Source organism: Marmota marmota, unplaced genomic scaffold (assembly GCF_001458135.2).
Source record: "Marmota marmota marmota unplaced genomic scaffold, marMar, whole genome shotgun sequence".
Lineage (NCBI taxonomy): Eukaryota > Metazoa > Chordata > Mammalia > Rodentia > Sciuridae > Marmota > Marmota marmota.
The window spans coordinates 18,284,157-18,298,756 of record NW_026000016.1 but is presented as its reverse complement, the minus strand read 5'-3'; the positions used below and the strand labels follow the sequence as shown (position 1 = coordinate 18,298,756).

Here is a 14,600-nt window from a genome sequence, read left to right as displayed (position 1 = left end):
TACAGTAGTTCAGTGTTTTGGAATCTTCATAATTTACCAGTGTGTCCTACTTTACAACCTAGATCAGTTTAATGTGTTTTTTATCCCCAAGTTAGGATGGGGATTCTTTTTTGCTCTTGATTTTTTTCATCTGATTCATAAGTAAATATTGTTTTCATTACTGCCATCCAATAAGTTCTCCCTGTGGCCTCTCATAGTTGTCTTATATTTAGTGAAGAATTTTTATAGGCTCAAGAGGAAAGTTATTAAAATCTTTATGGCGAGCTAAATTTTATGGTACTAACATCAAGGAAATTTACCCATTTTTTCTCTTTTTCACTCTTTGTCCCTATCTTGAATATCCAATTTTGCTTTTTTACTTCTTAGTTTCTACTTTTTTTTTTTTTTTTTAATCTTCCTTAGCAAAATACAATGGAGTCTACACTTCGTGGGTACATGCTATGGTATGGAAAGGAAAAACATAAGAATAGTAGTAGCAAAAGGAACTCTTAGTCTGGACTTAGGGGTCAGGAAATAGCAATAATGTCTGTGGGTTGAGTAGGTAATCTTTTGTGACACAAACCTGAAGGTGCTACATTCTCTCATTTAATTCTCACTACAACATTATGAGGTATAAAAAATATTCCCATTTTGCACATTGGTTTACTAAGGCAAAGAAAAATGAAGTGACTTCTCCAAGCTCGTACATTTTGTATATGATATGAGCCAAGAGAGGCTTTGAAGAGCTTGTGAAGTTTAAACTGAGACCTGAAGCAGAGTAGTACAGTGTGAACAGAAGCAGGTTATGGGATGAGGAACCAACAAAAGTGCGACAGGAAGAAATCACAAATCTTAGTGGAAATGAAAGTAGATTTGTAAGGTTGGAAGTAGTGTGTAAGGAAGGGACTGGAAAGAAATGATCTCATGAAGATAATCATACCTAGATAATATTTTACATGTACTATTTAAGTGTCTCATAGTTCATTTACTTGGCAAATACTTGTATCTATGAAGTGCCAGTTACATGATTGTTATATGTTTAAAGGATGGGAAAAAATAGCAAAATATGGGTGGCATCCATCAGAATGGAATTAGATGGACTGTTATCTGAAAAAAATTTTAAAGGAGATGTATTTTGAGTGGTCTTGGTACCTGTCTTGTTTTTGTTTGTTTGTTTTAAATTGACATACACACTGTCCTTTTGCAATTAGTTTGCCATTTCTTTATCAGCACTTAGTGCTTTCCAAAGTTCCTGAATTATTTAAGATTGTCCTAAAGCCAGGCATGGTGTCACACACCAGTAATCCTAGCAGCTTGGAAGGCTGAGACAGAAGGATCCCAAGTTCAAGGCCAGCCTCAGCAACTTAGCATGGCAAGACCCTGTCTCAAAATAGAAAACTAAAAGGGATAGAGAGGGATGTGACTCAGTGGTTAATCACCCTGGGTTCAGTGCCTGGTACCAAATAAAAAGGAGTTTGTCTTATAATACTGTATTCCCCATTCTTATTTTGTTTTTCCTTTCAAATATGTATAAGCCCAAAATAGCTCTATAGCTGTTGTTTTCTTGACTTCAATCTTTATAGTGTCATATTCTTCCTAATTCTTGCTTTTCATTTTTTTTTTCCAGGATGACTTGCTTCAACTTTTTTTAGTACTTTTTTTTCCTACTAAGTTCCATTAACAATGGGCATCAAGTATAGCCAATTGATGCCTCTTGTTTTTCCTTTGACCTGAGTTTTTTGGAATCTGAAGACTGATTATTAAATAAACCAATAATGATGGGTAATTCTTATTTTCAAGTGTAATGAATGCCCATTACAGTAAGTGTTAGATACTATGCTAATTGCTTTATATATATATTCAATAACAGAAGCCTGGAATTTTTTTTTCCTTTTCATAGTTCACACTGTTTTTATAAATAATATTCTAGAGTTTTAGTTCATTTGTAAGCTTTTCATTTGTGGACCCATTCACTCATTCATGAATTCCTTTTATTGATCAGATACACTATTTACTGCAGGTGCTGACTAGGTTCAGGAGATGCAGTGGCAAACAGGGCTGACACATTCTTGAACCTCATGGATTTGACATGTATGTATCACTGGATTGGATTTAGAGGATCAACCCTGCCATATTTTTCATGTTGAGAGGTCCTGCCATATTTGTCTTTTGTATCTTCTGAGCTTTGTATTAATGGATTTGAAAATCCTGACTTTAGAATTTATTTTCGTGATTATGCTGTTACATATTTTCTGTGATGGTTAGCTTTTATATCTGGACATCCTGAAATTTATTTATTTCACTCAGCATTATGTTTCTGTGCTCTGTTCATGCATTTTAGTAACAGCTATAATTATTAATAGGTCATGCCTTTTAACTGCTGTATAGTATTCCATTTAAATAACATTTCATTTTACTTATTCTTAAAATTATTTGAGCTTCTTCTCAGTCAGAACTTTAAACATCTTTTGAAAAATAACTTTTGTTGATGTATGATTTAAAACAGAAGTCACAAGATTTGATTTTAGGGTTATTGGATAGGCTGTTTTGTAAAAGGTTCTGGTTGAAGTACTTTAAATTGAATCTAGTTTGTCCTCTTCCCATAGCTTGAAAGGAAAAGTCCTGAACTGGTCATTTTACTTGGAGTGTATGAGTTGGAATAGCATAGTACTGAACAGGTAAAAGGAAACAAAGTAGGAAAGCAGCTAATTATAGTAATTACAGCTGGTTTCAAAGTAGTTCTAACAGTTTGTGCATAATGCTTACTTGAAAGCATCAAATGGGTGCTAGTTGTGAAATAGAACACCTGTTTGTTGTTGAGCATGTGTTTATGCAGATGATTGTTGTTGTCAAAGCACCTTGATGTAGAGTAGTCCTGTTTACATTTACATTCTCCCCAAAGGATTAACAGTGTTCTCTCAATAAATTTGCAGTCTATTCTCCTCTCAAAGGCTGCTGTTTGGAGGGTGGTGTGAAAGAGGCAACAAGTGCTTGCTAATCACTTGAATATACATAATTAGCTACAGTCTGGTGCACTGGAGTCTTTGTAGAACCATAACAATACTGATTGGTAAATGCACATAACAATATATGTGTCACTATATAGTTGTTAGTGCTTCTTATTTTTTCATTGGTATTTATTCTTTAATTTTCTGAACTTGTTTTTATTATCAGTATACAAACTCTATTCTTACTCTTTTTAGTGAACCAGTGTCAGTCATCTAGCAACTCTTTAAAGTCACCACTAACAAGTAATCTCTCAAATTTATAGACTAGGGTCTGAGGTTATTATTTTAAAACACAGTTGACATATTTAGCAATTGCAAAGATTGAGAAACATTGAAGCTTGTTGGATAGCTCAACTTAATCCACACTGGAGGATTTTCGACTAATTAAAAACAATAGCAACAATAACAAAAACCTGTAGGTTTAAGACATGGACCTATTTTGTAAGGAGAGAGATGAAATGTATTATCTTTATTTCCTAATGTTCTAGCTTTATCAGGTTGCTAAATGGCCCCTTTCTAGGAATAAACTTGGACCTTTAAACTTTGTGTTTTGAAATATGGGTGCAAACAAGGGTCATAGGCCTTCCAAAAAAGCTTTTAGGCTATGATAGTTGTTTTCCTTTCCCACTCCCACAACTCTCAAATCATTCACGCTTCCATGTGATCCTAATAAATTTGTGGACAGTCACTCACTAACATCGCATTCTGAAGTCTAAATGTGGTTTTCTTCCCTCTTAAAAAAAAATCTGATAGCACTGCCTGACCTCAGAAATTCTGATTTGGAAGTATTAATAGAGAAGACCTTTATCTCCCCAGGAGGTTGTATTGTTGACTGATTTAATTGAGAATCTTACAAGTGACAGCCAACACTTTTGTGTATAACCCAGGTGAAATGCAGCATTTCCCAAAGTGTGACATTTGGGATTATTTTAGATGGCACATGGAAGGGGACATCTTAAAATTTTTATCAGTTGTTTATTTTTATATATTGGAAGAATATGACTAGCCTGTCAGATCTGTCCTCTTCTGGTGTGGAAATCAACACAGACCACTCACATGAGAACAAAGACTAAAATTTTTTCAGAGCTTACATAGCAAGGGAGTTAGTCACCATCACTTCTTTTTTAGACTCAAAAGGCAGGTAGAGGAATGAAAAACAGAAGGTTTCAGGTATGTTCTGGCTTTTGTCAGGTGAAGCTGGAGTTTGGCATTTTATGTGATTAGTTTAGGGAGCATCATCTTTGTCTCTGGTTGGTCCTGAGATAGAAGCTGGAGCAAAAATTAGGAAAACTGGTAGTCACTGCCTCAGACCAGACTCTTCTGGGATTTTGCTACAGAGTTAATGGTTTCATTTCTTAGACTGGTTCTGGCCTGGTTGTGGGTAAGAGTTCTGTTTTTATTTTCAGCCTATCATTGAGAAATTGTTAAGATGAAGCTGAATTTATTCAGGAAAATTTTGTATATCTAAATAAAAGAAGAATAGTAAATAAATAACAAAGGTGGCATATAGATATAACAAACATGTGAAGGTGATAGGTGAATGAAGTTTAGGGCACGAAACTAAAAATTGTTAAGTTATAATTGCTTATCAGACATTTTATTGTCTTCCAATTTTATTTTATCCTCTTAACAGCTCTATAAGAAGGCTATTATAATCCTAAAATTAAAAATGAAGATCCTGAGGAATAGGAAAGTAATTGGTTCATGCACGTATAGTTTAGTAAACTACGGTACTTGAATTCTAACCCTAATATAAATTTATATGCTTATAAAAAGAAATAGTCCAAAGGTATTTTTGAAACATAAATATTTAATGCTCTTAGGAAGAGGTCAGTAGATGAAAGTAAATTGTTATTCTGGTATTAAAAATGATGATTTTCACTGGAGTAATTAAGAAAAGTTATTAATATCTTATATTTCCTTCATAATTTGTGTATGCATATATTTTTATATGTTTGAAATCCAACAGTATATACTGAGAACCCAAGTTTGGTTTAAGGTAGATCAACGTAGGAGTGTGTGTGTATGTATGTGTTTGTGTGTGCGTGCGTAAGGATCACAATACAAGTTTCTTAGGGAGTGAGAGATTCAGAGAATCTTGAACCATTGAAGATTGATGGATATTTCCAGAAGTTGCTCTAATGAACAATCAAACCATTTGCCAAGGCAAGGTCTCCTGAAATAGTAAAAGTCATGTTAATGTAGACAGTAAGTTATTTTATTATCATTATTCAGTGTTCAAGTTGTGTGTGGTTTCTTTTAAGCTATTAATGTCACAGCATTACAACATTTATTTCAAGCTGTTGGAATGGCAGTTTTCCACTTATTTTAGAGACATAGCTGAGTTTCCTGTAGTTAAGTCAATCTTTATAAAATGTCAATATCCCCCTGTGGCTCACCATCAAATCAGTAATGTAACTTTCTTATCTTTCTTATTTACTCAGATCAGCTCAAATCCATTAATTTTTTGAGTTTGATGCTTATAAAATAGTTATGTTTCATTATCTTGGTTCTCTTTTTGATTGTTTTATAGAAATACTCTGAATTGTAAAGGTGGAGGTTCTTTTTGTTTGTAGGCTCAGAGGACATGAAATTTTTTTGTATGAGTTCCAAGTACCCATAAACTGTTGTTTCAAAAAATAGGTTTTCCAAGTTTGCACATTTCGGCTTATAAGCTTCAATTAAGAATCCTTATCATTATTCTGATAAACTTTTGGTATTGTAGGCTGATTTATGCTGTCCGACCCTAGGGTTAAATGTTCTTTATCTGCCCTTTGTATTTCCTCCTTTAACAGATGTCAGGTTTAGCTGCCTTGTCTTGACTTTGACTTCAGTATTCTGTAGGTTTGGGCTCCTTTTAAATGTTAATATGTTTAAATTTATATTGCTGTGAATTGATCATTTTCTGTGATAACCTCAGGATGTGGAAGGAATCTGTTGAAAATTGAGGAGGCATGTTTTATCACCATGCTGACATCTCTATGCTCTGCTCAGAAAGAGAGCCTTGACTAGGCCACTTATGCAGCTGCTTAAACAGACATGATTGATAGAATCACGTCTGCTTTCCTTTGACTTTATATTGCTAGATATTGTTGAAGGATGACATGTGTCTGAGTTCTTTTTTGTTTTTTTGTCCTGATCTCTACCAAGTCCTTACCTGACTTTCTATGAGAATGTCCCTGCCTCTCAAGAGCTCTGAGAAAAAAAAGAAGACAAATTTGAATCTTAATTTGGGCATTCTGGCCCATTTTCGATCTCATACTCTTGGTTCATATTCCTTTCTATATTATTTTGACAACATTTTTGTGACCATGGGACTGAATGCTTATTCATAGAGAAAGAACTTACTTACCTTCTTCCTTTTTTTTTTTTGTACCAGGGATTAAATCCCAGTGGCACTCAACCACTGGACCACATCCAAGCCCTTTCATTTTATTTTTTATTTTGAGACAAGATCTCACTAAGTTGTTTAGGGCCTTGCGCAGTTGCTGAGGCTAGCTTTGAACTTGCAATCCTTCTGTTTCAGCTTCCCAAATTGCTGGGATTAGGTGTGTGCCACCATGCCTCTGGCTAAGAACTTTCTCTTGAGAATGAGAATGTTTATTAATAAAGTGAGCAACCACAATCTAGTTTTTCAGGAAAATTGATGTCTGCTATTTTAAGAAATTACTATTGTAAGTTTTTATTATATGGAAACTGAAGTTAGATATTACTAAAGACCATATTTGCTATATTTTTAGGTTTTTGCCTATGTAATAAACTGAGTTCATTTTATCATTTAACTTTTAGTAGGTAGATCAAATGATACTAACCTCACTTTACTTTTCAGACTGAAGATTTTCTGCCACTTAAATTTACTTGAGTATCCTTTAGCACATATATAATCAGTCCTGATCTGTTATTATTTACCTTTTGTAAAGAATTGAAATGCATTTGGCTTTTGTATTGGAGAGGGGATTAGCCTCACATTGGAACTCCAGATTCATCAAACTGAAGATCTGTTATAGAGTCCAAGCAACAGAACAATCAAAATAGACTTGAAAAGACCATTAGTACCTACATCATAATAGACACATTAATGTTGGATGTGTCCAACACCAAACCTGCCCTATACTTGTTGGTCTTGTTGAGCAGTAAGGTTTTTAAAAGGGACAGTAGCTTTTCAGGTCTTCCACTAAGTGTCTGATGAATGAGTACTTATAACCATCTTTCTGTGTGTATTTTAACTATTTGAAAACTGTAATATTGATTCTTTTATACACACACACATGTATGTATTGATTATTTTCTTTGAATCAATTGTGATTTTAGCCACATATATGTGGCATATATCTTTTTCATTAATGTAACTAAATCATATATGCCAGTTACCACTTTTACTTATTTTTTATGGCCACAGTGTTTTGGAAGCATTAAATATATTTAAATAGTATATTTCAAAAGAAAGGTAAAGATACCTGATCTCTTAAACATGTAATTTCTTCTTTTTTTTGTGGGGGAGGTAGCAAGGGTTGAACTGGGGGCACTTGACCACTGAGCCACATCCCCAATTATTTTGTATTTAATTTAGAAACAGTGTCTCACTGAGTAGCATAGCACCTCTCCATTGCTGAGGCTGGCTTTGAACTCGTGATCCTCTTGCCTCAGCCTCCCGAGCTGCTGGGATTACAGGCGGGTTGTTTAATTTCTTTAGTTGCCATTGAAGAGCTGATATCCATTTCAAGTCTCCACCCTGAACTCTTACAAATCTCGATGTGCAATAAGCCACATTTCTGCTGGAGTTTATTAGTATTGTCTCTGAACTCTTCTTCTGGAATTTTGCTATCACCTTGTCAGAACTTTTGTTATTGTACTTATGCTAGCTTTGTTACTTATGTACATGATTTCTTCTCTATTTTAAAATATCTTAGGATACTAGTTGACTTTTTTGTTCTTTTTAGTTATATATGACAGTGCAGTGCATATTGACATATTTATACAAACATGGAGCATATCTTATTCTAATTAGGATCCCATCTTCTAGATGTATACAGTGTTGAGATATGAATTATATGATACAGTTATATGATATATTCATATGTGTATATATAGGAAACTTATGTCAGATTCATTCCACTGTCTTTCCTGTTCCTATCCCCCACCTTCCCTTCATACCCCTTTGTCTAATCCACTGAACTTCTATCCACTACCTCCCCGCCACTTCTTGTGTGTTAGCATCCACATGTCAGAAAACATTTGACCTTTGGTTTTGGGGGATTAGATTATTTCACTTAGCATCATAGTCTCCAGATCCATTCATTTACTGGCGAGAGTCATAAAGTCATTCTTTTTTATGGCTTAGTAATAGTCCATTGTGTGTGTGAATAAATATATATTTATTTATATATAACACAAATAAATATATGTTATTTATAAATAACATATATAAATATATATTAATATATAATGCATTAAAATATGTAATATATAAATATATATTTATATATTATAGTAATATATAATATATTGATAAATATGTATACTTATATTTATATACACACACACACACACACACATATCTCATCACATTTTCTGTATTCATTGATCTTTTGAAGGTCACCTAGGCTGGTTCCATAGCTTAATGATTGTGAATTGAGCTGCTATAAATCTTGATGTAGCTACAGCACTATAGAATGCTGATTTTTAACTCCTTTGGATGTATACCTAGGAGTGGTATAACTGGGTCAAATGGTGGTTCCATTCCTCATTTCTTGAGCAATTTTCATACTGCTTTCCAAATTGGTTGTACCAATTTGCAGTCCTACCAGCACTATATGAGTGTACACCTTTTCCCACATCCTTGCCAATTAGTTGACTTTTATTCACCTGCTTCTGGCACCTTTTAAGTGTTTATTGGCCATATCTTTGTGGAATTTAAAATATGTATTTTAATTTAAAATTCCAGTTTCTTCTCACAGGGGAAAATCAGTTCCTGAGTAAGTATAGACTATAATCCATCTAACTTGAATGCTCTGGAATGCTTGTTAAAAGTGCAATTAGAATGTTTAGAGTTGGCATCTGGAAGATGGGTACATTTGCATTAAGTACTTTTAGTAAAGTCATATTTTCACTAAAACTTAAGACCTGTTCTCTTGTGTTTGAAATTAATGTGTTTCTTAGGGTGTTACATATAATTTTGTCAAAAATGTAATTAGTACTAAGATACCATAATTTTTACAGAATAGAAAAATATCCCTCTTGTATTGGAAAAAAAATCTTTGGAAACTAACTTACTGATTTTCTTTATCTTGATTACTGATTTGCTTACATAATAGTTCTCTACTTTATGTAGGTTTATAAAAACTAAAAAGAAAGATTCAACCAACTGAATTTGTTACTTTGTAAAGCAGAAAATAGTACATTTGCACATTTAGTAAAGTGGTAGTCTTACTATTGTCTTAATTGTTCCTGAAACCTCACCTTAATTTTTTTTTTAATTTTTGTTTTTCCTAATACTGTTTTAGCTCTGCTCTTTCCTTTTCTTCAGTGCAAACCCAGGGCCTTGTGCATGCTAGGCAAGAACTTTACCACTGAGCTACATCCTCAGCTTTCTCACTTCTTTACTTGCCTTTGAGGACTTCAGAAACCAGGGCCCTAATTTCTGTTCCTATCTTGCACAGCATTGTTACATTGGCTCAGAAAAGGATTTCTAAGTATAGTAATTTGATATTATTTTTATGTTATAAAATGGAATTGTTATATTTGACTTGGAAAATAAGGTAAAAAATACTACATTTTGTAGGATTCAATTTTAAATGAAGTTTCTCAAGAGACACTACTTTACATGAATTTTGTAATGTTTCATAAAAAGCAGCCAGTGAAAATAATTTCACTCTTTTTTGTGCCATTTTCCATAGAGGTTGATGGCTGGATAGTACTTTTGAGTATAGGGATCACATTGTTGAATCAGTACTAATATAAGGTAAAAAGTATTACAGCTAGTTAATGATCTATGTAATTTCTAGAAAAAAATTGATATTTTCTGATATAGAGGTGGAGGAGGGGCAGTTGATTTGGAGCAGACTGCTGTCAGTAATAAATTCTGTATTCATATTTTAGGACATATAGAAAAAGAAAATAGCTTTGAAAATATGGTTTTCTTTTCTTTTTTCTATCTTTCTTTCTTTCTTTTTTTTTTTTTTTTAAGTAGTGACAGGCATCTATGAATAGTGATGAATTCAGGAAAACTCCTAGGCTAGACATTATCTTGACAGTTGGTGGACAGATGCTCCTGATTTGAGTGTGAGACTGAGGTATTCAGAAAGCACTTCAAAACACTCTCCTCTGCCAGCCAACATTATTTTCATTATATTGGAATTGAATTTTTAGCTTCTTTTAATAATACTTCTTGATAAAGGAACTAGTAAGTACTGGGCAAATATTTATGTTTTATTTTGAGCATAATAACATGTAGTCATTTTTATAATTTTTTTTCAGATTTTTTTTTTACTTGTAAACTGAAGTGTTTAAAAAGGAGAGAACACATATATATCAACAGTTTCACCATGAACATTTTAACTGAAAATAACAAACACTGAATGAAAAGTGAGTTTGATAATCTTGGAAGTGGGTGCCCAGACTTATTTCTTCCATTACTTGAGAAAGATTACTACTTCCTAGACAAGGTATCTATCATGGTATTTGTTTTAATATTGCTCATTTATAATAAAATACAGTATTTGAGGTATAATTTTTCACATTTCTTTTTCTGAGTTGATATTTTATTGAAAACCTGAGTCTTTAGATTATTTCTTTGCCTCTTAGAAAGAAAATTTCCCTCTTTTCTAGTGGGAGTTGGTCAGGTCATTGGAATATCCAGGGTAGTTCTGCTTCAAATTTATTCTTGTTGGTCTGAAAGAATTTCTTGATTTCCTATGCTTAGTGTCAGGGCCTTCTTTATTTGGGCTTTTTTCTGCAGGTGTGGTGGTCACTGAAAATGGTGAAATTATGTGATGAAAGAGACTACCTTTTGTAAAGCAAATTTGGGTAATTGTTTTCTCCTTAGTATCTTATTTGTATGTTTTTACTCACAAACATGTATAGAGTATGTTTTAGATATAAAATTTAGAATGATCTGCTTTAATGGAATTTGATTGTATATTACAAACTAAATTTAAGTTGTTGTTATTGTAATATGTTTAATTTTTTCTCTGAATTTTTTTTCTTAATAGTAACCAGTTTAAATATAAGCATAATATAAAAGTTTTAGCCTGCTCTCCAATACTTGCAACATTAATATAGAAGATGTGTCAAAATATATAAATTGTTCTTAATTTTAAATATTTGGTTCATGAAAGTAACATAACACCTGCCATGACCTTTTATGCTGTGTAAATTTTAGCAACTATATAATTAAAATGTATTCACATACAAAATATGTTTACAAATTATTTGGAATGTTTTAAGCTTAGCTCTTTTAGGGATTTTTATTATACAATATATAGACATTTAAGTCTGATATAAAATTAAAAATTATAATGCATACTTTTATAAGAATTTATCTGAAGGGTAATCTTACCTCCAATTTACCTGGTCTAGGTGCAACAAAAATCGTTATCTAATGCTATATCAATATCTGTTTCTTCTAGTACTATGGTATATTTCCCAGGGTTATTAATTTTCTTCTCTCCACTTGAGGTAAAAATTTAAGAATTGTAAGAGCACTATTATTTATAATATTTGGAAGCATTATTTACCAGTGGAATGTATTGTATCATATACTTTAAAAAGAATGGTTGTTATATGTTTATTTTGTGAGAGATATACTGTGAACCTTTGGAAATTGTTGGAATAATTGGGAAGATATTAAAAAGTAAAAGAAGGATGCTTAACATTTTGATTGGCTCCAGATTGCACTAAGCCTTAGTTATTTAAAATGTTCTACTTTATAATTTTAAAAGATATTCATTTGAGAATAACTCTTTAATTAGTTTCACTCTTAAATAAGGCAATATTGTGATATTATCAAGTCTTTTTTTTCTTTACATCTTTAGACCAGGCCAAGTCAGATCGAGACCCTATTTAGGATAAAAATCACATATATGGAAAAGCATATGAAGATTATACTTGTCTTTTGTGTATTTTGGCACTAGCTTATCTTTGGTTTAGTACTTTATATAGTGAAATGCTTTTTACTATTATATGTAGCTTTACTAAAAAATTTAGAAGCAGCGATTGCTTTTCTTCCCTCCCTTTCCCTTCCTTCCTGTTTTGCTAAATATACATATTAAATTTATCATTTTAAACACTTTTAGATGTATGGTTTCTTTCTTTTTTTTTCTTTTTACTTATGTGTCTCTCCATAACATCAAGGCAGCTAAGTAAGAATTTATTTAAGTACTTAGAATTGATGTTCAATATAGTTGTTCCCTAAATCCATTTGCACTTACCACTTCTACCCTATTCCTGCATTAGCACAAATCTAGACTGTATTTCCTAGCTTCCTTGAAGTTAGTTGTAGCCCTAAGATGGAGTTCTGACTACTGAAATATGAACAGAGTTAATTTATGACACTTACAGGCTTGACTTTTAAACATCTCCTATGTTCAATCCTGTTAGTCTTTTGTCTTCTGATGGCAATCATGAAACCAAGAAGATGGTAGAGCCTCTAGAAGGACAAAATTTGGGTCTCCGAATCACTGCCTGGAGGAGAAACACCCACTAAAATGGAACATTTACATGAACTATGGGTTCATCCACTAAAATCTCATGATTTATCTCTTTCAATGGTCAACGTTACCTTCATCAAATTCAGTGTTGGTTAGAGTGTATAATTCATTCAAAATTTATTCTCATTTTTTAGAAATTGGGAGTCAGGAAAACAGTTATCTGGGGAATGAGAAATTGGGTGTGACTCCATTTGGCGGAGGAGTCCATGTTGAATTCAATGAAAGATGAATAAAGGATAATGAAAATAACTCGAAATATTGTGGTGGGGAAATGATACAAAAGCACTTAGAGATATTGGATAGTTACAGTGTAAACAAATGAGAGCAATCCTTGGGAGTTGGAGGAGTTAGGGAACATTATAGAGTAAGAAAATCCAGTCTCTGGGAATTGAATAGGATTTTAAACGCTATTTGTTTTTGTTTGTTTTTCTGTTTTTGGCTTTTTATTTTTTTGATACAAGGGATTGAACCCAGGGACACTTACCCATTGAACCACATCCCCAGCCCTTTTTATTTTTGGGTCTCGCTAAATTGCTGAGGCTGGCCTTAAACTTGTGATCTTTCTGCGCCAGCTTCCCTAGTCACTGGGCTTACAGGTGTGTGCCACTGCACCCTGCAAACACTATTAATCTTTTTAAAAAGGAATTTTGCCACATTCCTTATCATTTTGCTAGTGTATTTTTTGTTTATTGCAGTAATTATCTTGACATACATGGTATTCGGAGAAAGGTAATAGTATTTGAATGAACAATGTTGCAAACCTATATATCCCATGTGCTGGAATTTAGATTCCTTACTTGAAAAATTTCTCTAATGAGCCATTATCTCTCTCTCTCTCTCTCTCTCTCTCTCTCTTTGGTACTGGGGATTGAACTCAGGGGTGCCTAATCACTGAATCACATCCCCAGCCCCCTTTTTATATTTTATTTAGAGATAGGGTCTCACTGAGTTGCTTAGGGTCACTAAGTTGCTGAGGCTTGCTTTGAACTTTTGATCCTCCTGTCTCAGCCTCCTAAACTGCTGGGATTATAGAAATGTGCCACCATGCCTGGTTGAGTCATTCTCTCATGTACATGAAAATAGCTGTATTATTACTGTTTATGTATATAAAAATTTAGTGTATAGTATTTTTACAATACCCAAATATAGGTGAAAATTACCTTGTTTTGGATATGTGAAATATTGGATATTGTGGCTCAGTGGTAGAGCATTTGCCTGGCATGTGTGAGGCACTGAGTTCGATTTTCAGCACCACATACAAATAAATAAAATAAAGATATCCATGTCCATCTACAACTAAAAATATTTAAAGAAGAAATATTGGATAGAATATTTAAAAAGGAAAACCTTATCAATTAACATTACTAACACTTTTTATATTTGTATTAGATAAAATTTAACTTTTTGAGTCTCAAATTGGATATAATACATAAGTAAAATGTGGTTTAAACAGGTTTTTAAAAAAAGCTTTAAAATAAAGAATATTAGCTAGAAATTTAAAGTATATTATTTGACACAATGTTTTAAATTTTCATTTTCCATGTAAATGATCAAAAGGAATATGTGCATTCATTGACTTAGTATTACTGGCATCCCAAGTTGTATGCACTGTGGCAGTGACTAGGAGACATGTGGATTTTTGTATCATAGCTGATTTAGCTACCGATGAAATTCTCTTAAAACCAAGTAGTAAGAGATCATCTCAGTTGAGCCTGGGGTATCATTAGTGATGAAAATGCAACCTGTAATTGAAGGGGAAAGTTCCTCTTTCTTCTTGTACATGGCATCTCAGTGTAAAAAGTGATACTGGAGCTTTATCCTATGTTGACTCAAGTTTGAATAGTATAGAGACTCACATATCTGTTATATGTTCAGAACAAATGAATTCTAATTTATAATTTTTTTA

The 14,600-nt window shown here is 32.9% G+C and overlaps 1 protein-coding gene across 13 annotated transcripts in view; it reads left to right on the top strand.

Annotated features, from left to right (window-relative positions):
- The window catches only part of Akt3 (AKT serine/threonine kinase 3), a 289,636-nt gene that overhangs the window by 71,751 nt on the left and 203,285 nt on the right, over positions 1 to 14,600 (top strand). For 4 of the 13 annotated variants that reach the window (XM_048809256.1, XM_048809248.1, XM_048809255.1 and 1 more), the window contains exon 1: positions 10,464 to 10,651. The exons of 8 other annotated variants lie outside the window; for them this stretch is intronic. Coding sequence is in view for 1 of the 5 variants with exons in the window: in XM_015483551.2 (XP_015339037.2) it covers positions 10,979 to 11,012 (34 nt within the window). In the remaining 4 variants the exon portion in view is untranslated. Of the gene's footprint in view, positions 1 to 10,463; positions 10,652 to 10,963; positions 11,013 to 14,600 lie in introns of those variants that run through there. One more of the 13 variants, XM_015483551.2, reaches the window with a different exon arrangement.